The 22,866-nt window shown below is 39.4% G+C and overlaps 1 protein-coding gene across 1 annotated transcript in view; it reads left to right on the top strand.

Moving 5' to 3' along the window:
* The window catches only part of TBC1D30 (TBC1 domain family member 30), an 87,131-nt gene that overhangs the window by 3,125 nt on the left and 61,140 nt on the right, over nucleotides 1-22,866 (top strand). Inside the window, exon 2 of the mRNA XM_030866390.2 lies at nucleotides 1,899-2,063. Within this exon, the coding sequence (XP_030722250.1) occupies nucleotides 1,899-2,063 (165 nt within the window). The remainder of the gene's footprint in view (nucleotides 1-1,898; nucleotides 2,064-22,866) is intronic.

The raw sequence follows: 22,866 nt of genomic DNA, 5'->3' as shown, positions 1-22,866 counted from the left end.
GCTGTGGGACATAATAAAGATAAAGCAGACCTTATTTCTGTCTTCCAGATATTTATATACCAGCACATGTTGCTGTAAAAGACATTTTCAAGTTCAACTCTGAAGATTTTTCCTACATTGGACAGTACATATCATTCAGAAAATCATAGAGCTCTAGGTATCTGAAGAGTCACCGAAAATGACTCTTTTGTGGAAGGAAAGTGTAATTTGAATATAAGATGATGATATCCCTGTCCCTTTTGTTTCTGTTAATAGAGGGAAAAACTTTAAACATTCGAATTTGCTCTATTTGAAGGAATCTGGGATTGAAGGGTCTCTGGTGTCTTCTTGTTGCTCGATTCCACGTTTAATCATCCTCAGAACCCAACTGTTTTCAATTAACCTAAGTGTGTTCTTACTTCTCATTATATCTCACCACATTTGAACTCAAGGTGAGAGAAATAGCTGACTGTTTTTTTCTTCCTAACAGTAATTACTTATTCTTACTTTAGTGCTCTTTATATTAATGTTTATAAAGGCTATTCACATCTGTTTTTCAGAATAATCTTGTAGAATTTGAGACTTGGAGCACTGCCTTGCCTGAGATCACACAGATAAGTGGATTGATCCAAAGGCAATTCTTTTTAACTCAAGGTCAAATGCATTTTCCATAATGAGGTCAATCCAGTATGACGGCTGTTAAAGCAACCCTCACCCACTTCTCTGACACAGACCCCGACAGTTCACTTCCTGTGATCTCTGGAATGTTTTTCTTACTTTTGCACACTTCTTTTGTTCTCTTCTGATCCTCTCTAGTTTCTCCAAATCCCTTTCAAAATGAGTAGATCCAAACCCCACACAGGACCCCTAATGAGGGCCTAGCCTGTGCCACGCCAAGTGGAAGGCTTTGCCTGCCTGACAGGTCACAGTATGGTGACTAATGAAGTGCGACATTAGTCATACTAATATGCAGTATGACAAACGAAACTCCCCAATTGTAATGATTATTCATATAGATGTTGTGGTCACTTCTGATTCCCAAGTCTTTTTTCATTTGTAGAAAAACTGCTGTTGAGAATATTAGTTTTATAGATGCGAACTGTCTTTTACTTATCTGTTTGAAGGACATATTTTCTACCATATTTGAAAATGAAATGTTGTACTCAATGTCAAGCTATGGGAAGGCTGTATATTTAAAACAAAACCATTATCACTACATTTATCTATATTAGAAAATGTGGTAATATTACTTTGATCATTTACAAAAGTGAGTGCTTTTAAAAAACATTTGTTATCAGCTGTTAGATTTATCATTGATTTAACAGACTAAAGATTCTTTTTCTGTAAGCTTACCGTCTGAGCACTTTAATGATAGAAAAAAATACATGCCGGGCTTCCCTGGTGGCGCAGTGGTTGAGAGTCCGCCTGCCGATGCAGGGGACACGGGTTCGTTCCCCGGTCTGGTAAGATCCCACATGCCGCGGAGCGGCTGGGCCTGTGAGCCATGGCCGCTGAGCCTGCGCGTCCGGAGCCTGTGTTCCGCGAAGGGAGAGGCCACAACAGTGAGAGGCCCACGTACTGAAAAAAAAAAAAAAAAAAAAGCCAATTTTAAGGCAATGAAACAAATTTGAAACCAGAGCTGGATATCATAAGAGTCTTTGCTTACATGTTACAAGTAGCCTCAAGAATAAAATTATCTTACAGTCTTTGCATGGACAGGGCAAGAAATATTAACAGATGAGTGACTTATTTCATCAGAATCTTTCAGCTGAATGTTTACATGTAATCCTGGCTGAGAATCCAGGATTACTTGGTTTAAATGGATGTTCCAGAGATTTTTCTCATGATTGGTATCACATTGGAATTTGTATTCCTCTCAGGGTATTTATTGTTCTATTTTCCTTTTTCTTTACTGATAGACACAAATGAACTGAAGATGATCCTTCGAGAGCTAAAGTACAGGATTGGCATTCAGTCGGCGAAATTACTTCGGCAGCTGAAGCAGAAAGATAGGCTTGTGCACAAAGTACAGAGGAACTGCGATGTTGTGACGGCGTGCTTGCAGGCTGTGTCTCAGAAGAGAAGTAAGTGCTGGATTGGGGTAAGCCCTTTTGCCACGTGGGACCGGAATGTTAGTGAAGCCACGTCAGTAGTCATTATGCTTTTGAATATATGTATTGAGAAGTTTTAAATGGAAGTCTATACCTTCAGAACTAAGAACGATGAACAACTCAGACAGCTTCCTGTATTTTTCAGTTAAAATGTATATTACATGTCTGATGTTACAATGTAGTTAGTTTTATTATTATAGATTTGAGGTAGCACTTCACTTTGACAATGGTTATTTTTGCCTGATGCTACATAATGACTAAAATCTTTACTTTTAAAACAGCAGCAAAGAGACACAACCTAAAAGGCATGTCTCTACTTTCTTATGCTGTGTTGCTCTAATAAGTGAATTAAACAATTGATTTAAAAGAAGGAGACTCTTGGAACAGGATCTTACAACTTGCTCTGAAATCCGAAAAGGACAACATAGTTTAACAAATTAAACCTGTCTCGTGGGTAATCCATTCATAAGTAAGAGATGCATGGTTTATTAACTGAGTTAAAAACAAAATATTAACTTACTAATCCATGTTAGATACTGGATATAAAAGCTTGTGAATTGATTTTTTAATTCTCCATGCAAGAGTTTTATGTTTTATTCTGCTAATGTTTCCCTATTTTTGTTTTTTATTTTTTATTAACATGCAGCGTGGCAGAACAGGTATGGTAAACAGAGGCACGATAATGTGTTTTGACAGAATGCCCGTGGCAGCTTTTTAGGTGCATGTGAAAGTTGCCTTTTCTTTTTCCTTTACCCTGTCACATTTTGTATGTAAAGTGACACTTACTAGAGTTTTTTTTTTTTAATTCCAAATGAAGATGTGTCTGTTTTCATAAAACAATTTTTAGGGCTTGATTAGCTTCAGATAATAAAATTAATGACTTAAATTCCATTCTTACGTTTGTTATTAAAAGAAAATACTGTTTGCTTCCTCTCCTTTTATTATATCACTGTTATCCCCAAATTATTATTATGCTGTTTACTGAGGAAGGTTTCAACCTAATGTGTATTAAACGGAATACTTCTTATTGTTATAATGATGTAATAGTCCATACAAGAAGCAGGAATATAATTGAGTAGACTGGTTTTGAATAGGGTTTTCTGCAGAGCCAGACACTTGTCTGAAATAGGTAGAGAAGGAGGGTAGAGATATATAGATATACGTGTACATATATAGATATACGTGTATAGCATATAGTACATGTATATCTATATATGTGTATGTATACAAAAAGTTGTCGTGTGTTATAAGTATTTGATATTTTTCCATGGATTCTGGTTGATTTCACTAGCGTCCAGTAAAAATGGTATTATTTTCCCTTTTTATTTTGAAATGTTTTGATTTTTCTCTTCTCAACTGTGTTTTCATCTTCCCATTATTATTGTTTGTACCAGAAGTTAAAAGCACAAAGTGGTAAATGCATGGATTTGGATGTGTGGGAAAGTATAAGGGGGGGCGTTGGAGCCAGTGTCAGGAGACAGAGAGGAATGTCAGGCTAGCACAGGATCACAGGCTGGTAAGTACCAGAGACTGATAATCGTTTAGAGTTTCACTTTGCTTGACTGATGAAAGGACTGGCTTTTATGTCTTTTTAGAAAAATGTGTCCACACGCCCCCAATTTAATTTGTGGATTTGTGGGTGCAGCATTCCTATGTATTTTAGATTTTTGTCTCTTTAAGTCCAGAGTTTTGCATGTCAGAGAATATGGGGGTTAATGGCTCCTTTCCTTGGATTTCAGTTTTCACCTGGGTAATAAGACTCTATTAAATGGAACAGAATTTTTTGTTGAATTAAGAAATAACAGTGTATTAGAATTATCATTCTCATCATGTGATAAAGTATTATGATGTAGACATTGTTAGAAATTTGACTAAATGGTTATTTATCCATTTGAGAACTCCAGAGGTTAGATTTTAAAAAAAATTAATTAATTTTTGGCTGCATTGGGTCTTCGTTGTTGCGCGTGGGCTTTCTGTAGTTGTGGCGAGCTGGGGCTACTCTTCGATGCGGTGCACGGGCTTCTCATTTTCGTGGCTTCTCTTGTTGCAGAGCACGGGCTCTAGGCACGTGGGCTTCAGCAGTTGTGGCACATGGGCTCAGTAGTTGTGGCTCGCGGGCTCTAGCACGCAGGCTCAGTAGTTGTGGCACGGGCTTAGTTGCTCCACGGCATGTGAGACCTTCCCGGACCAGGTCTCGAACCCGTGTCCCCTGCATTGGCAGGCGGATTCTTAACCACTGCACCACCAGAGAAGCCCCAGAGGTTAGATGTTTAGTGACTAAATGCCTGATTCCAGTACTTACCCATTTGTCCTCTTTCCTCAGTCAACTAATAACAAATATGTTTAATTAGATTAGTCACTGAACTTTCAGTTTAGTAGTGACTGTCAGTGATGCATTGCAATACAGCATACGTGTTGAATTGTTTGCATTTAATGTGCAAAAGTCAGATAACCCCTGTTTTCCCCTCCATGTGGATTCAGTGCTTATGATTCTTTCTATAAGTGACTTTTTCCCTTTTATAACACGCTGTAGAATTAAACAATTTTTTTTACATATACATGAAATATTTTTATTGTTGTTAGGTTTACAAAAACAGGGTCATATTATAGAATTAAACAATTTTAATCTTTTATTAAAATGGATTATTTCCTGTTGATACCCCGAAGGGGATATATTAATTTCGAAATAAGAATCACAAGTGGATGATGATTCAGAAAGTGTGAACCAAAATGACTAGATCATTTCTATTTCTAACACAGGTGATGTAACTGCTTAGACTTTTTGATTTTCTACACCAAGCCTTACGGCAGAATCCCTTTATTTTCAAACGGGTGAGAATAAGAGCAGGATCAATATTTGCCTTATAGCACAGCAGATTTTTCCCGTAAATTTTACCGTTTATCTAAGGGTAACCATAGTATAACCACTTCAATATTAATCTTCAAATGAATAATAAGAATAGTATCAGCAGCTACTCTTCACTAAGTATGTGCTTTATGCGAAAGTGTTGGTTTTATCTCTCATAGCAATTCCCAAAGTATATTGTCTTTAGGCACATTTTATTGGGAAATTGAGATTCAGAAAGTTGAGGTAATTTGCCTAGTGGTTGAGAAGGAATTTGAAGATAGGTATCTCAAAACTTCACTCTTTAGACCGTAAACATAAGAGGGGTCTGCTTTTTCTTAGCAATTAGATTGATACTTCTCTAATACTGGATTACTGTTGGAGCAATAAGAAATTTGTAACATACGAAGGCTGTAATACAGAGTTTCAGGTTTATTAGAATATACTGCTTTAGCTCAGTTGGCACGTGAAGTAAATATCTTTTCTTGGCCATCTGGATTATGGAACAAATGTAGTGTGGTGTGCAGGAAAATCTACCCAAAGGCATTAAGATGATGGGAAGAATAAGGTGGATATTTGGCCGGGAGTTTGATTCTGATGATAAGATTTTTAAGTAGTTTGCTTATCCCGTGGTGTAACTATTTTTCCTGAAAACAGAAGGGAGGCCATCTTAATGATCAGCGTTGCCTAGTTCTACAGTTTTCTGCATTGGTGTATTAAATGTTTGTTCTGCTGGTTGAGTTTGTGAAAGGTGTTGTAGATCAAGTGATTGATCTAGATGATTCCAATCTAGTGGTGATTGGAAAACTGTGAAAAGAGAAAAGCATGAAAAAAACGTGAATGTAAATGGAAGTATTATCTTTATTTTAGTCTGGTCTCTAAGTACAGGAATTTTAGGCAGCTTATAGACTCATTTTATTAATGTGTTCACCCTGGCATCCTGATAATGTAATTAAATCTTGCTATCATAAATGCCTGGAAGAGACTGATACTTTTGTCAAACAGTGAGTGGCCTTTGTTCTTCTTTTTCTTTGGGTCTCTTCTCTACAGTAGTACCTTGTCCTCCGCGGCAGAAGAAGGAATTTGTGTGATGCTGAGTTTGGTATCACTGGCATTCAACATTTTCCACTAAGAAACAATTCTCATTGTTTTTTAAAAAATTATAAAAAGTAATGCACCTAACCAGCCATCTACTCCTAGGTATTTACCCAAGAGAATTGGAGATGTATATCCCCACAAAAATGGGTACATGAATGTTCATAGCAGTTTTTTTTTTATAACAGCCAAAAAATGGTAACAACCTGAATGTCTGTCAATGGATGAATGGATAAACAAATGTGATACATCCATATGATGGAATATTATTCAGCCATAAACAGGAATGAAGTTACTAATTCATGTTACAACATGGATGACCCTTGAAAACATGATGCTAAGCACAAAAGTCCACATACTGTATGATTCTATTTGAAATGTTCAGAATAGACAAATCCATAGAAACAGAAAGTAAATTAGTCATTGCCAGGGCTTGCGGGTAGGGAGAATAGGAAATGACTGCTAACGGCATGGGTTTCTTGCTGGGGTGATGAAAATGTTGTGCTGTCAGATAGTGGTGATGTGCACAATTCTGTGAATGTACTAAAAGTCACTAAATTGTACAGTTTAAAAGGGTGAATTTTATGGTATGTGAATAATATCTCAACAAAAAATGTTAAAATATAGTAGTAAGGAAACTTTGGAAAATACAGAAGTGTAAAAAGAAGAGGAAAAACCATTTTCTAAAGACAGTCTCTTAATGTTTTTGAATTTTTATTCAAGTGGTTTTTTAATATGAAGTTTTTCCAAAGTCGGTGTACTGTATAATATTTCTGTATCCTGCCTTTTTCATGTAACATATTATAAGCTGGTGCCATTGGCATAAATTATCATAAACATAATTTTGAATGATTAATGCACTACTTTTCAGTCTACCATTTTATTTTGTCACCACATTGTAATAGTGACGAATCTCCTTTCAGTTGTGAGTACAGAAACACAACTCAAACTGATTTAAGCAATAAAGGAAGTTGATGGGCTTACATAATTAAAAGTCCAAGGATGTGCCTTCAGGTGTAGCTAAATCAGGTAAATACAGGTGCTCAGAGAGTATCTTTAAGAATATGACTTCATCTCTTAGCTGTGCTTTCCTCTGTATTGGACAACACCAAAATGGCCAACAGCAGCTCCGAATCAGCAAACGTACCAGAAAGAACATCTTTTTCCGTAGCTCCAGAAAGTCCCATAATTTACTTTCCTTGACCTAGTTGGGTCACGTGCTTACTAAGACTCAACCCTTTTTTAAATGTATGTAAGAAGGGGTTAAGGTGATAAGTGCCATGGGGAAAAAAAAACCAACTGGAAAAGGCAGATTTGGAGTGGCCAACAATTGGTGTTTGTGTTGTCCTTTAAATTTTAACTCTTCTAGTGAGTGTTTTAGTGGCTGCGTGATTTTCATTTTCATTTTGCTGATTACTAACATGGTTCAGCACCTCTTCATGTGTTTACTGACTAATTGTCTCCTAAGAAAAGGATTGTCTCCTTTTTCTTATAGATTTGTAGGAATTCTTTATGTATTCTGAATATGAGTCTTTGTCAGATACATGTGATGCAAATACCTTCTCCCACTTTTTTGGCTTGCATTTTCACTCTCTTAAGAGTGTCATCTAGAGGGCATCTATGAACATTCCATTGGGAGTCATCCTTTCCTATCAGGCATCTCACCTGCGGCTTTGTGTGTTTGGTCAGACTTCTGGCATGTTTCGTTTCCTGTTGTTTAGTAAAGGTGCTGTTCCTGGGATGTACTAAACCAGGTGATTTTTCTTTTTTTTGATTTTTTCCTTTTGATTTAATATACTGAGAAAGAATTGGGGCTGTTAAGATCAATTTTAGGAGTGGTGTGTGTATTAAATAGTTATTCATTCTGGAACACAAGGACAGGATTGTAATAAAAGGAGATGGAACAGTTTTAAAAAAAAAAGAGTGTCATTTGATGAACAAGAATTCTTAGTTTTTATTTAGTCCAATTTACTAGTCTTTTAGCTTCTTGCAGGGCCAGCTTCACGGGCATGTGATCTGTGCAGTCACTTGGGGCCCATGCTCATCAGGGCCCTACAATTGGTTTAATGCTCTGCTGTTGCTTTTCTTAGTGATTTTTGAACAAGGGGTCCCACAGGTTAGGTAACCAGTCCTGCCTTTATAGCTGGTGCTTTCTGTTCTCCCATTATATTTTCAGGAAGCTTTATTGTTTTGTTTTCAGATCAAAAGCCACCTAAAATTGATTCATTTTGTTCACATGAAATGAGAAAGGAGTCAAATTTCATTTTTGTCCAGAAAAAAAAAATTCATTTTTGTCCATGTGGACATCTAATTGACTCAGCACGGTTTATCAGAGACCATCCTTTTACCACTGCTCTGTGGTGAGATTTTTATATAAATTTCTATATGTGTGTGGGTCTATTTGGGGTCTCTTATCCTATTTTATTGTTTTATTTGTCTATCCTTGAGCCAGTGCAACACTGTCTTAATTACTGCACTGTTTTGGTTTTTTTTTTTTTTTTTTTTTTGCGGTACGCGGGCCTCTCACTGTTGTGGCCTCTCCCGTGGCGGAGCACAGGCCCCGGACGCGCAGGCTCAGCGGCCGTGGCTCACGGGCCTAGCCGCTCCGCGGCATGTGGGATCTTCCCGGACCGGGGCACGAACCTGTGTCCCCTGCATCGGCAGGCGGACTCTCAACCACTGCGCCACCAGGGAAGCCCTAATTACTGCACTTTATAATAACTCTTACTCTCTGATAGTGTAGGTTCTTACATCTTGTTCTTCTTCAGGACTGTTTTGCTTATTATTGGCTTTTAGGGGAGAATTGACAACTTTACAATGTTGGGTCCTCCAATCCATAACTATGGTATTTAAAATTATTATTCAAATTTATTTGAATAATATTTTACAGTTTTCTATGCAGAGGTCTTACATATCTTTTACTATATTTATTCTTAGGTAATTGAGTTTTCTTGATGCTATTTTAAATTGGTATCTTTTAAGAAATTCATTTTCTATTTGTTTCTAGTACATAGAAGTATGATTGTTATCTGCATATTGGTACTATATCCAGTAATCTTACTTTTCCTTTTCTTGATTCTAATAATTTATCTGTAAAATCATTTGTTTTTTCTAAGTATATAATCTTTATCATCTGTGAATACTGTCAGTTTTATGGATTTCTTTACCATCCTTTCGTTTATTTTTCTCGTCTTATGTACTGGCTAGGACCTCCGGTTTAATCTTGAATAGAAGTAGTGAAAATAAGATGAGAATTTTTGTCTCGTGTACAACCTCAGAAGGAAAGTTTTCTTTTTATCATTTCACCATTAAGTACAATGTTTGCTGAAAGTTTTCTGTAGAAATCCTTTATCAAATTAAGAAAATTCTCTTGTTCAATTTGCTAAGATGCTGAATTTTATCACATACTTTATTGCTATATTGAGATAATATGTTGAATTTTATATTTTTGTTGAATTTTAAAACAACTTTGTATTCCTGAAAAAAATCCTACCTAGGTCATTATATATATTTATATATGTATATATATATATACACACACACACATATAATATACACATGAATATATACACATATATACACACACACAATATGTATATGTACATACATATATACATTGCTAGATTTGATTTGCTAATATTTTGTTTATGATTTTTTATGGCTATGTTCATGAGTGAGATTAGCTTATAATTTCCCTTTCTTGTAATGCTCTTGTCAAGTTTTGGGAGTCTCATAAAAGAAGTTACAGAGTACCCTCTTTTTCCATTCTTTGGAAGAGATTGTATAAGACTGGAATTATTTCTTTCATAAAAGTTTGGTAGAATTTACTGGTAAAATATTTGGGCCTGAAGTTTCCTTCATAGGAAGGTTTTAAATTATGACAACTTAAAAAATTATAGGATTATTTGTATTTTCTATTTCTTTTTATATCAGCTTTGGTAAATTACATACAATTTGCCCATTTCACGTAAACTTTCACATTTATAGGCATAAAAATTTTAAGAATATTTCTTTGGTTCCTTTAGTGTTCCACAATATTAAAACAATATCACTGATTTAAATAGAAATTCACTTACTATTTAAGATATCTATTATAGAATGCATCACCATAAAGAAGAGTATTCTAATACATGTATATATATTAAAAATAAGCAAAATCTATGTATGATATCTACCTATGAAGATTGAGTAATAAATATTACTGGCACATTAGAAGCCCTTGTGTGTTCCTCCCTGGCTGAAATCTCCTTTCTCCCCTGCGTTTGTGTTAATTATTCCCTCGCTTCTCTTTATAGTTTTTCTGCCTCTTGTACATATCCCTAAACAACATATAGTTTGGAAAAGCTGAGTAGCAAGCCCATGCCTAGTTGTGTAGGGAAAGGGTAATGTTGCTGCCTCTGTTAGAGAAAAGCTCTCAAAAGGTAAGCCAAACCGTTTCTGGGTCACAGTCTGATGTTGGGTTCCTCAGAGAATTCACAGGAGCCCCTTCTGGGGGAGTCAGAGGGCAGGTCCTGTGGCATCTGCCAGGGCTGTGTTTTGGACTAGTTGATGAATGATCAGCTAAGCTGGAGGAGTGGACTGCTGCTTATTTTTGATTTGAAGCTCGCCAACATGGCCTTGCTCTTTCTCTCAGAAGTAGGTCCAAGCAGAACACTTTTGTGGGCATGGAGGGGAGTGGAGAACAGGCACTTTATCAGCACACTGTGAGATAAACAAGCACAGATGAGAATCTGGACCAGCTCACCTGGGCATTCTCACTTCGAGTTAGGAAAAGGGTCCAGTAGCAGGAAGCATCTTGTGTTGACTGCAGTCAACACAACTGTTGCCGGTTGTGCCCTGTCTGATGCACACCCGTGATCTTGGGATCTCTTTTCACTCTCAGCCTGGAGGCTCTCTTTTTCTCCTGTGTTGGATCTGTTACTTCCTGTGTCCTGTGTTTTCTTTCTTTCTTTTTTTGAAAATATCATTGCCCATATCTCCTTGAGGAAGGGCGCCTGTGAGGTAAATTTTTGGAAATTGTGCAGGAATGAAAATATCTTTATTATATCCTTGCTTTAATTGGCATTTCTATACCTGTTTTATCGCCTTGTTTTATTGCTTTCATTGTTGGTCTAGAGAAGTCTAGAGTCTTATTCCTTATCCTTTGTACTGGACTGTTTGTTTTTCCTCTTTGAAAGCTTGTGGGATCTTTCTTTGTTCTTGGTCTTCTGGAATTCACGATCATGTTGCTTGGTGTGGGTCTATTTTCACCCACTGTGCCTGGGTCTAGACGGGCTCTTTTGATCAGGCAACTATGTCTTTCAGCTCTGAAAAATTTATGTGAATTAATTCTTTGATGCTTTTCCTCTCTCCTTTTATTTTTTCATTTTTCCTCTTTCTAGAATTCTATTGTTTGGCTGTCAGAACGTCTGGACTAGTTCTGTAATAGTCTTGTCTTATTTTCTATATCTGCTGTTTATTTTCTTGTTTTTGCTTTACTTACTCAGAGATTATCGCAACTTTATTTCCCACTCCTGTTACTGAGACCTTTTTTTTAAGTTGTTAGTTGACTATTTCATGCATATATATGGTATTCTGTTCTTATTTCATAGATGCAATCTATTTCCTTGTTGCTCTAAGGATATTAATGATAGAGACTAAAACAGACAAACAGAAAATAACAATTTGGAGGAAATAGATTATCCAGGGAGGAAAGAAACCTTCAAAATGCTGTTATACTTCAAGTCTTTCCCCGGATATCCGGTGATCCTTGACTGTCTGCTCATAAGTGTGAGAATCTAAAAGAATGAGTTGAACTCTGAGCTCGCCCAGTAGAGCTTGTGGACTTTGAGCTTTACTGGAGTGTCGTCTGGATGGGCCCTTTCTTATAGGGCCCCCAGGTCAGTGTCTCCAGGTTTTTCTTGTGGAGCTGGTCAGAGTCCTCAGGGAAGAGTCCTCTGACTTCCTGCCCGGATGGTGAAGGTCTATGGAGCTAAGAGCTGGGTCTCTGCATTCAGTATTCAGTGTGCATATGGTCACTGGATTCCCTCTGTTTTAGGTAAGGTTCCCGCCCTCAGCTGGTTGTCCAGCAACTCTCTGTTTTACCCCTTTTCAGAAATGAAACCTTCAGTCTTTGGCAGGGATGGAAGAGGAGTAATTGTCCAGCCTCATGAAGTAGGGGAGAGGATATAGGGATCCAACTGCTTCTCAACAGCTGTCTCCCAATTCTCCTTATGAAGCCTGGCCGCCTGTCTCTGAGTCTTTTGTGGAATATGTGGTGTAATAGAGGTTGGATTTCCACTTTCCCGTGCGGTTTTGCGATTTGGCTTTCTAGGATCTGCTGAGTCAATTTCTACTTGTCCATATGTTTTTTCATCTTCAAAATTCTATTGCTGTTGTCTCTGATGCTTTTTTTTTTTTTACTTCTTGGTCCTTGTGGGTTATGATAAACAAAAATCTCTTAACTGTATTTTTCAGTGTGATTTTGGTGGGGACCAAAATTCGATGGAATTTTTTTTGAATCTTCCTTCTTAACCCAGATGTATGTATTCCTTTTTCATAAGCTCATTTGTTTTGCTGGATGGAAAGTATTTTTTCAGCTTTATTGAGATATCATTGACATATAAACAAGTTAGCATTTAGATTAAGGTGGCTGTGCCTTAACTTTGGAACTTGGTTGCAGAGTTGTGACTTTTGGTATAAATTTGTTAATATTGATAATCGATTTAGGTTTGTTTTGATATATAATTAGCAGCGTGGTCTGCCCTAAAGTAAGACTATGACTAGGTGAAAGAAATTGGATTCTTATTGCTTACAACATATTTTAGCAACAGTTTCCTCTCATTTCCTTTAAACTTTTAGTGTCTTGCAGCTGAGTTTTTTTTTAATTTTGTCATAATTTACTTATTCTTATCCTCACTGCAAATTTGTGAAATATTTGAAAGTACTGTATAGCTTTTGAACCTCTAACTTCCGAGAGATTCTTTTTTTTTTTAAATACATTTATTTATTTATTTTTGGCTGCATTGGGTCTTCGTTGCTGCGCGCCGGCTTTCTCTAGTTGCAGCGAGTGGGGCTACTCTTTGTTGCAGTGCGCGGGCTTCTCATTGTGGTGGCTTCTTTTGTTGCGGAGCATGGGTTCTAGGTACACAGGCTTCAGTAGTTGTGGCACGTGGGCTCAGTAGCTGTGGCTTACGGGCTCTAGAGTGCAGGCTCAGTAGTTGTGGCACTTGGGGCTTAGTTGCTCCATGGCATGTGGGATCTTCCCAGACCAGGGCTGGAACCTGTGTCCCCTGCATTGGCAGGTGGATTCTCAACCACTGCGCCACCAGGGAAGCCCCTGAGAGATTCTTGTGGCTTTGGAAAACAACAAAACAGTAGCTGTTTCTTGTGCACATTACAGAGAGAACTGGTTTTTAGAGAAAAACATCTGAATCTCAAAGTCATGGTAATTTAGAGCTAGAAGAGAACTTAAATCTGATTTCTGTTTACTCCCAACCTTAGGGCTGGGCAAAGTGAGGTGGAAGAGTTAAGAGTGTTGCCGAATATAATCTGCAAAACAAAAAACGAAAAACTGAATCACTATGATGTACACCTAAATCTAACCCAGTATTGTAAACCAACTATACTTCAGTTAAAAACAAAACATTGCGGGAACTCACTCTACTGGTTGGTGACTCAGTCAGGGCTCCCCTGGTTGGTGGTGCCCTTGCTATCAGTTGTGACAAAAGAAAACTGTATATACAGCCAGCAGGGGGAGTTCTCTTTCTCTTTTAAGCTTTCCTAAGAACTGTGTTAAATTTACATTCTCTGTATTGTCACAGCTTGAATCCTGGTTCTGCCACTTCCTCAAGGTGCAGTCTCATGTAAGTTCTTTGACATCCCTGGGCTTCATTTTTCTCATCAGTTAAAAAAGGGACATGGGGGCTTCCCTGGTGGCGCAGTGGTTGAGAGTCCGCCTGCCGATGCAGGGGACACGGGCTCGTGCCCCGGTCCGGGAAGATCCCACCTGCTGCGGAGCGGCTGGGCCCGTGAGCCATGACCGCTGAGCCTGCGCGTCCGGAGCCTGTGCTCCGCAACGGGAGAGGCCACAGCGGTGAGAGGCCCGTGTACCACAAAAAAAAAAAAAAAAAAAAAAAGGGACATGATGATAATACCCATGGTTATGAGAACTGAGTGAAATTATATAAAATGCTTATAGAACAGTGTCTGGCCATATTACTTACTATTATTGCCATTATTTCTGCTGTGGGGAGGTTTAGAGGCTGCCTTTTCTACCAGCATTTGGATACTACTAGCATTTGAGAAGGTTGGAGTTGGGGGTCCTCACATTTAAAAAAATTGATGGGATGGGATTGTTGGAGGAGGAGATATTAGATGATCATAATTAGGGATTTTAGACTTCTTTAGCTCTTTGGGAAAGGATGGCTTACTCTTGTCCAATAACATGCAAGGAGATTGCTCCTCTTTTATGTGATTCAGTTGAAAAGATGACAAGTAAACACATTATATCTGAAAGTAGGCAACTGCCTGTGTGTACAAGGACAGTAGGGTCCAAGGTGAGAATCACCCAAATCGTCCTTGAAGCACTTCAAAAAAGAACTAGAACGAGAAGAATGACAGGAATGTGCTACGTAGCTAAGGGTAGGTGGGCTGGGGCAATATTCCAGGCAGAGATAATGGCGCAGAGGCTGCGAGGACATCAGGTACTTAGGATACTTTTAGTAATCTAGTATTTCTGGATATAAAATTAGAGCTAGAGGGAACCTCAGAATTCATCTGGTGTAACTGCCTCTTGAACATAGAACACTAGTGTCTGGGAACTGCCTTCTCAACTAGATTGAAAGCTGTTTGAGGATATGGCTATTTGACAATAACTACTTGATAAGTGAACATTTAGTACATAATACTAACCGATAATGAGAGTGCAGCCTTATCTCTACGTGAGGATGAAGTGAGTAGGGAAAATTAGATGATATCACTCTCGTTAGAAAGTTTGAAAATGTATATACCAGGCAGCAGGAAAATAGCAGAGACAGATAGTTCAGCTGTGTTGTCTTTATAGAATATGTCCTTAACAGCATTGTAAAATTGTACCTACTCAGTTCTAAATATGGATCTGACCTATCTCCCTCCCCAGACTGCAGGAGCTTTTTTTTCCTACCTGCTTCTTGGCATTTCTGTCATGATTTTACTTTCGAGGTCATTGAACAATAATGTAATATTTTTTTCTGGGGAGGGCATGAACAAGTAGATGTTTATAATGAACTCTGTATAGAAATATATTTTAATATCTTATGTTGGAAGAGAATTGTTTCTAATGAATGCTCATCGTTGCCCATGCCTAGTCTTTTAGATGGAGCTCTTTTTCGGTCTCATCCAGTATTGCCTTCTCAACACCATTTGCAAAAAGGAATGTTCCAGGACATGGTTACTAAGGCAACATCAAAGTTTGCTCTTTGGCCTGCGATGTCTTCCATAAGGTTTCTGCTGTGTATGAAAGTTGCTGTAGCTGGGTGTCTTGGTTTTTTTGTGTGTCTAGTTCCTCCAGCTAAAGGTGGAGATCACCTCCTCACATCTTACTGCCACTACCCAGGATTGCCAGCAGAGGGCAGGCTTGCTCCTTTCCCTGATCTGGGACCTGCACTGCCTTCTTCCGGCCCAGTCTGTCGCCTCTGATATCCAGCAGTTTTCTGATTTGTCAGATCACACAGTTTCTAGAATCAGTTATAATATAATTAAAAACTAGTGGAAAAGGGACACAAACGTCATTCTTGTTTTCTCCATACATCTTGATTCTTTGGGGCAGATGTCTTTTAGCCCACGTTGGTGGCCCTCTCTGAGCTTTTTCTGCCCATATTCTCCCAGGATGACGCACGAAAGGTATAAGGGACTCAACCCTCAACGCTTGTAATGTGAGGAGGTTGTGGTCTTCATGTTGTTGTGGCCTCTCCCGTTGCGGAGCACAGGCTCTGGACGCGCAGGCTCAGCGGTCATGGCTCACGGGCCCAGCCGCTCCACGGCATGTGGGATCTTCTCGGACCGGGGCACGAACCCGTGTCCCCTGTATCGGCAGGCAGACTCTCAACCACTGCGCCACCAGGGAAGCCCTGGAGGAGGATTCTTAATAGGTCGTTAAGGAGGTTTCTCAAGTTTGATTCCCACATCGAGGTCCACAATGTTGCAGCGTTCCTACAAAAAGACACAGATTTACATGGAGCTAAAGTCTGTACACATCCATATTAATAGATTTTTTTGTTGTTATTCATGGAAAGATGTGATAATAATAATTCTCCTTTTTAGAGGAGGAACTAAATTTGCAAACAGTATTGGGCTGTGAGTTCGAGAGTCCTGGATTCTGTTTTTGATGTTTCTGGATTTTCTGCAAATCATCTTGCTAGCCTTTGTTCACCAGTTTGTAAAAACAGTATTCTTCTTGGGAACTTACTGGTGACTTTTCTTCAGGGTGTCTCATTGAAGAAAATACATTTTCTCTTTCAAGTTTTAGCCATTGTATTTGAGAGTGGGGAGGATTCACCCCACATCAGAAAAACATGACAAGTTTCCCAGGGAAATGACCATCTCTCTCTGCCCTCCCAGCCTGACCATTAAAAAAAAATTTAGTTGCAATCAATTCATCCCTTTATATGAGTGAAAGTGAAAGTTGAAAAATGAGTAGAAGGCGTCCTCATTACAGTTGTTGCTAATAATTAACCCACCTGTGGGAAGACCCGTGGCATGTGAAATTTGCTCCACTTGTGTCGACCAGTCGCCTTCAGCATCCAGTGGTATCCGTGTCCTTGCCACGGATGGCTGGGACCAGCCTCTCTCAAACTTTCCCATTAAGTTAATGCTCTTTGCACTTGAATTTCAGTCTGTGTTTTACTTGAAACCACATCCAGAGGGGTGTCAGTGCTGTGACTATAGTTAGGGAATGTGAGCCTCAGAATGAGTAAATGACCTGAGTTTTCCCAGTAAATCAACCTAATTCTCCTCTCAATTCATAGAATCATGAAACTTGAGCTCCTTGGGGATCATCTAGTCCAACACACTCCTTTTACAGATGAGGAAATTGGAGGCTCAGAAGCGCTAATAAGATGGTTGTAACTACCTCACATCCATTAGGATGGCTGCTATTAAAAAAAAAAAAACCCAGAAAATAAGTGTTGGCAAGAATGTGTGAAAAATTGAAACCTGTGTACACTTTTGGAGGGAAAGTAAAATGGTGCTGCTGCTATGGAAAATGGTATGACTGTTCCCCCCCAAATTAAAAATAGAATTACCATGAGATCCACCATTCTTCTGGGTGTACAGTCGTCTCTAGGTGTCTGCAGCATATGGGTCCAGGACCGGCTGTGGACACCAAAATCCACGGATGCTCAAGTTTCTCTGTATCTACAGCTCCACATCTGTGGAATCAATCAACTGCAGATCGTGTAGAACTGTAGTATTCATTGAAAAAATCTGTGTATAAGTGGACCAGCACAGTTCAAACCCATGTTGTTCAAGGGTCAACTGTATACCGCAAAGAATTGAAAATAGGGCCTGGAAAAGGTATCTGTACATCCACGTTTATACCAACATTATTCGCGATAGCCAAAAGGTGGAAGCACCCCAAGTGTCTATTGATGGATGAATGGATAAACAAAATGTGGTTTACACATATGGTGGAATCTTTTTTAAAAATTTTATTTATTTTTGGCTGGAGTGTAGTTGCTTTACACTGCTGTGTCAGTTTCTCCTGTACAGCAAAGTGAATCAGCCATACGTATACATATATCCCCTCTTTTTTTGGATTTCCTTCCCATTTAGGTCACCATAGAGCACCGAGTAGAGTTCCCTCTGCTGTACGGTAGGTTCTCATTAGTTATCTGTTTTATACATAGTAGTGTATATATGTCACCCAATCTCCCAATTCATCCATACGTTTGAGAGTGGTATCCATACATTTGTTTTCTACGTCTGTGTCTCTATTTCTGCTTTGCAAATAAGTACATCTATACCATTTTTCTAGATTCCACATATATGCGTTAATATACATTTTTTTCTCTTTCTGACTTACTTCACTCTGTATGACAGTCTCTAGGTCCATCCATGTCTCTGCAGATCATACAATTTCATTCCTTTTTATGGCTGAGTAATATTCCTTTGTATATATGTACCACATCTTCTTTATCCATTCCATTCCATGTTGACGGACATTTAGGTTGCTTCCATGTCCTGGCTATTGAAAATAGTGCTGCAGTGAACATTGGTGCGCATGTATCTTTTTGAATTATGCTTTTCTCAGGCATTCTCCTTATGCCCAGGAGTGGGATTGCTGGGTCATATGGTAGTTCTAGTTTTAGATTTTTAAGGAAGCTCCATATTGTTCTCCATAATGGCTGTATCAATTTACATTCCCACCAATAGTGTAAGAGGGTTCCCATTTCTCCACACCCTCTCCAGCATCTATTGTTTGTAGATTTTTTGATGATGGCCATTCTGAGTGGTGTGAGGTGATACCTCACTGTAGCTTTCTTTTTTTGATTGTTCACATTTATTTTATTTGGCCTCACCCATTTCTCAACATTTAGGACTAGTGTTTTGTTTTTTTTCAATTAATTTTTTTTAGAGTATGGTTGCCTCATTGTAGTTTTGATTTGCATTTCTCTAATAATTAGTGATGTTGAGCAGCTTTTCATATGCTTCTTGGCCATCTGTATGTCTTCTTTGGAGAAGTGTCTATTTAGGTCTTTTGCCCATTTTTGGATTGGGTTGTTTGTTCCTTTGATATTGAGCTGCATGAGCTGCTTGTATATTTTGGACATTAATCCCTCGTCAGTTGCTTCATTTGCAAATATTTTCTCCCATTCTCAGGGTTGTCTTTTCGTCTTGTTTATGGGTTCCTTTGCTGTGCAAAAGCTTTTAAGTTTCATTAGGTCCCATGTGTTTATTTTTGTTTTTATTTTCATTACTCTAGGAGGTGGATCAAAAAAGACCTTGCTGCAATTTATGTCAAAGGGTGTTCTGCCTATGTTTTCCTCTAAGAGTTTGATAGTGTCTGGTCTTACATTTAGGTCTTTAATCCATGTTGGGTTTATTTTTGTGTGTGGTGTTAGGGAGTGTTCTAATTTCATTCTTTTATATGTAGCTGTCCAGTTTTGCCAGCACCACTTATTGAAGAGACTGTCTTTTCTCCATTGTATATTCTTGACATAGGGTAGAATCTTATTCCTCCTCGAAAAGGAAGGAAATTCTGACATGCTACAACGTGGATGAACCTTGAGGGCAGTATGCTAAGTGAAATAATCCAGTCACAAAAAGACAGATAGGTACCCCTTATATGAGGCACCTAGAATCGTGAAATTCATAGAGACGGAAAGTAGAATGGTGGTTGCCAGGGGCTTGGAGGAGGGAGGATGGGGAATTGTATAATGGATGACAGAGTTTCAGTTTGGGAAGATGAAGGTTCTGGAGACTGGTTGCACGACAGTTCAACGCTACTGGACTACACGCTAAAAATGGTTAAGATGGTAAATTTTATGATACGTGTATTTTACCCCCCGCCCCCCCCCCGCCCCTCACCAGAAGAGCTTATGTCCACATGGATAGTTGGCGTTTCATTTACTCTCAACTGTTCTGTGCTTGTCCTAAAATGCCATTAATGATATTCTTTCCACAAAATTAATCATGGATCGGACGCTAAAGCATCCTTCCCCCAACCGGTTTGTCACTGCCCAGAAAAATAATTTTCACTGTTGATGTGTGGATGCTGTTTGACTCTCCATCCTCCTCTCTTCAGCTCACACCTTCCCACTCTGTGCTCCAGGCAGGATGCATTACAGGTGGTACTTAAAGTTCACCGCATTCTCTCTCGCCACATGCTCTTTGCTTTGGTACTCTTTTCTCTGCTATATGGTAACTTCTACTTTTAGGATTCAGCTGAGGCATCATTCCTTCTGGAAAGTACTTTTGACCCCAGAGTCTGAATTTGGTGCTTCCTCTGGTCAGGCTTGTCCTGGCCACGTGGAATTGTCCTGCTCTGTTTCCCGGTCTGCATCTCACGCCGGACTGTGTATTACTTACTCGATGTTCCCAGTGTCTAGCACACCGCTTGCACAGGGTAGGGGCTCAAAAACCTTTGCCAGAAGATGAACTGTGTCTTGGAAGATACTGCTGTAAGAGAGACATATTCAGAACTGCCCAACACCAGTCGCTGATCTGCAACTCTCCGGCTTTTTTTAGAAGTTCATTTTGAATCATTGTGGTAAAATACATGCAACATAAACTTTGCCATCTTAACCATGTTTAAGAGCTTAGTTCATTGGTATTAAGTAGAGTCATATTGCTGTGCAACCGTCACCACCATCCATCTCCAGAAGTCTTCATCTTGCAAAACGGAAACTCTGCACCCCTTAAACAATGACTCCCTATTCCTCTCTCCCCTCAGTCCCTGGCAACCACCATTGGGTATGTGTCCTTTTGTGACGTGCTTATTTCATTCAGCATAATGTCCTCAAGGTTCATCTATGTAGTAGTAGCATGTGTCAGAATTGCCTTCATTTTTAAGGCTGAATAACATGCCACCATATGTATGTACCACATTTATGCATTCATCCATTGATGGACACTTGGGTTGCTTCCACCCTTTGGCTATTGTGAATGATGCTGCTGTGAACATGGGGTAGCTCTGACTTCTTAAGCATGACAGGTCTGTCTTTGTGCCGTCCATACAGCACCACATAAAAAACACACCTTTTAGACCCTGAATTCTTACATCCTCCATCCTGAACCATTTTTCTCCATCCATCTGCTTTCTGTCCTCTTCCAGTCTCCCCAGCGTTGACCTTGTGACTTATTTTCTTCACTTAGAACTGCGTCTGTGGTTTCAGTCTGGGTTCATACACAACCCCTTGTCTGTGGTTTCGGATCAGTCATGTTACAGGTCCAGTCAGAAGACTTGCTTCTCTACCTCGTGGAGTTTGGGATCTCTTGACAGAATGTCTCCCCCTCCTCCTACCCCTCTACTTTCTCCACCCCACCAGGCTTTTCTCTTCCGCTTTGCCACCTATTCCCATTGGAGAAGGGAGGCTCCACTGGCAGCAGCCCTCCCATGCTCTGTTCGGCGTGAAGCCCCCCTTCCTTACCCTTGGCCCCTACTGCTCCCCCTTCCCCCATTTCCCATGATTGCAAGGCCTTGGAGAAATGAAAAGTGACCTCTTGAACTAAAGACAATTGCAAAATATAGCCACCACTCCCAACAGCCCTTGTTAGTAGATTGGGTGGGAGAGTGGCTAGTTTCACATCTGTCCTGACTGGGGCCATCCTGCTTCTCCTCTGTCATGTGCTGTCTGTCCCTGCAGCACTGTCTTTTTTAAAAAAAAAATTTTGTTGGAGTATAGTTGATTTGCAATGTTGTGTTAGTTTCAGGTGTACAGCTAAGTGAATTAGTTATACATATAGCCACTCTTTTTTAGATTATTTCCCCATAAGGGCCATTACACAGTGTTGCGTAGAGTTCCTTGTGCTATACAGCAGGTTCTTATTAGTTATCTATTTTATATATAGTAATGTGGATGGACCTAGAGATTGTCATACTGAGTGAAGTAAGTGAGACACAGAAAGACAAATATCATATGATACCACTTATATGTGGAATCTAAAAAAGGGTACAAATGAACTTATTTACAAAACAGAAGTAGAGTCACGGATGTAAAAAACAAACTTACGGTTACCAGGGGATAAGGGAGGAGGGATAAATTGGGGGATTGGGACTGACATATAAGCACTGTCTTTTCACTCTAAACCTGAACACTTAGGTTGCTTCCATTGGAGTGTGTGTATTTTTTGCGAATTAGTGTTTTTGTTTTATTCAGATATATACCCAGGAGTGGAATTGCTGAGTCATATGGTAGTTCTATTTTTAGTTTTTTGAGAATCCTCCACAGTGGCTGCACCAGCTTACATTACCACCGACAGTGTACGAGGGTTCCCTTTTCTCCAGATCCTTGCCAACATTTGTTATTTGTGTTCTTTTTGATGATAGCCATTCTGACCAGTTGTACACCAAATTTTGTAAAGCAACTGTTGGACATACAGCAAGGAAGCATCTGAAGCATTGAGTCACTGCATCAAATCTTTAACATCAGTGAGTGGTTAATGAGAATTTTCTGCTGTCTGTGATATTGTGCAAGAGTTTTCAAACACTTTTAAAAAAATTAAAAAAAATTTTTTTATTTTTGCAGTACGTGGGCCTCTCACTGTTGTGGCCTCTCCTGTTGCGGAGCACGGGCTCCAGACGCGCAGGCTCAGCGGCATGGCTCACGGGCCCAGCCGCTCCGCGTCATGTGGGATCTTCCCGGACCGGGGCACGAACCTGCGTCCCTTGCATTGGCAGGCGGACTCTCAACCACTGCGCCACCAGGGAAGCCCTCAAACACATTTTTAAAAGTCTGGGCAACTTAGTTTGAATCATCTTGAATGTTATCCTAACTCTGAGATACAGTGATTGTGACAGCTGGCCCCTGCACAAGAGGGAACACAACAATGGCACAAAAATTATTTGAGACTGATTATACCCCAAGTCCTCATCATTTAAAATTTTCTCTCTATGGAGAGGGTCTTTGGTTTGTTGCTTTCTCAAATAATGAACCAGCTTCCTGTCTCCTGAAAATTATTTTCAGAGACAAATCATATCTGCAGTCTCTTGGGGGAACTTCAAGGTGGCCCAGATTTTTCCTGGATGAGTTATAGGGTGGGTTGATGCAGAAAGAATTGCCCCATGAGGTCTCCACCAAGCCCCATCTCGCTGTGGGTTCTAATGAACTCCTGCATGCCCTGCCACGTATCCTATAGGACACAGCTGGTCTTCTGTAA

The sequence above is a fragment of the Globicephala melas genome, chromosome 10 (genome assembly GCF_963455315.2).
Source record: "Globicephala melas chromosome 10, mGloMel1.2, whole genome shotgun sequence".
In the NCBI taxonomy this organism is placed as follows: Eukaryota; Metazoa; Chordata; class Mammalia; order Artiodactyla; family Delphinidae; genus Globicephala; species Globicephala melas.
The sequence above is the reverse complement of the archived record's forward strand: the minus strand, read 5'-3'. Positions and strand labels throughout refer to the sequence as shown.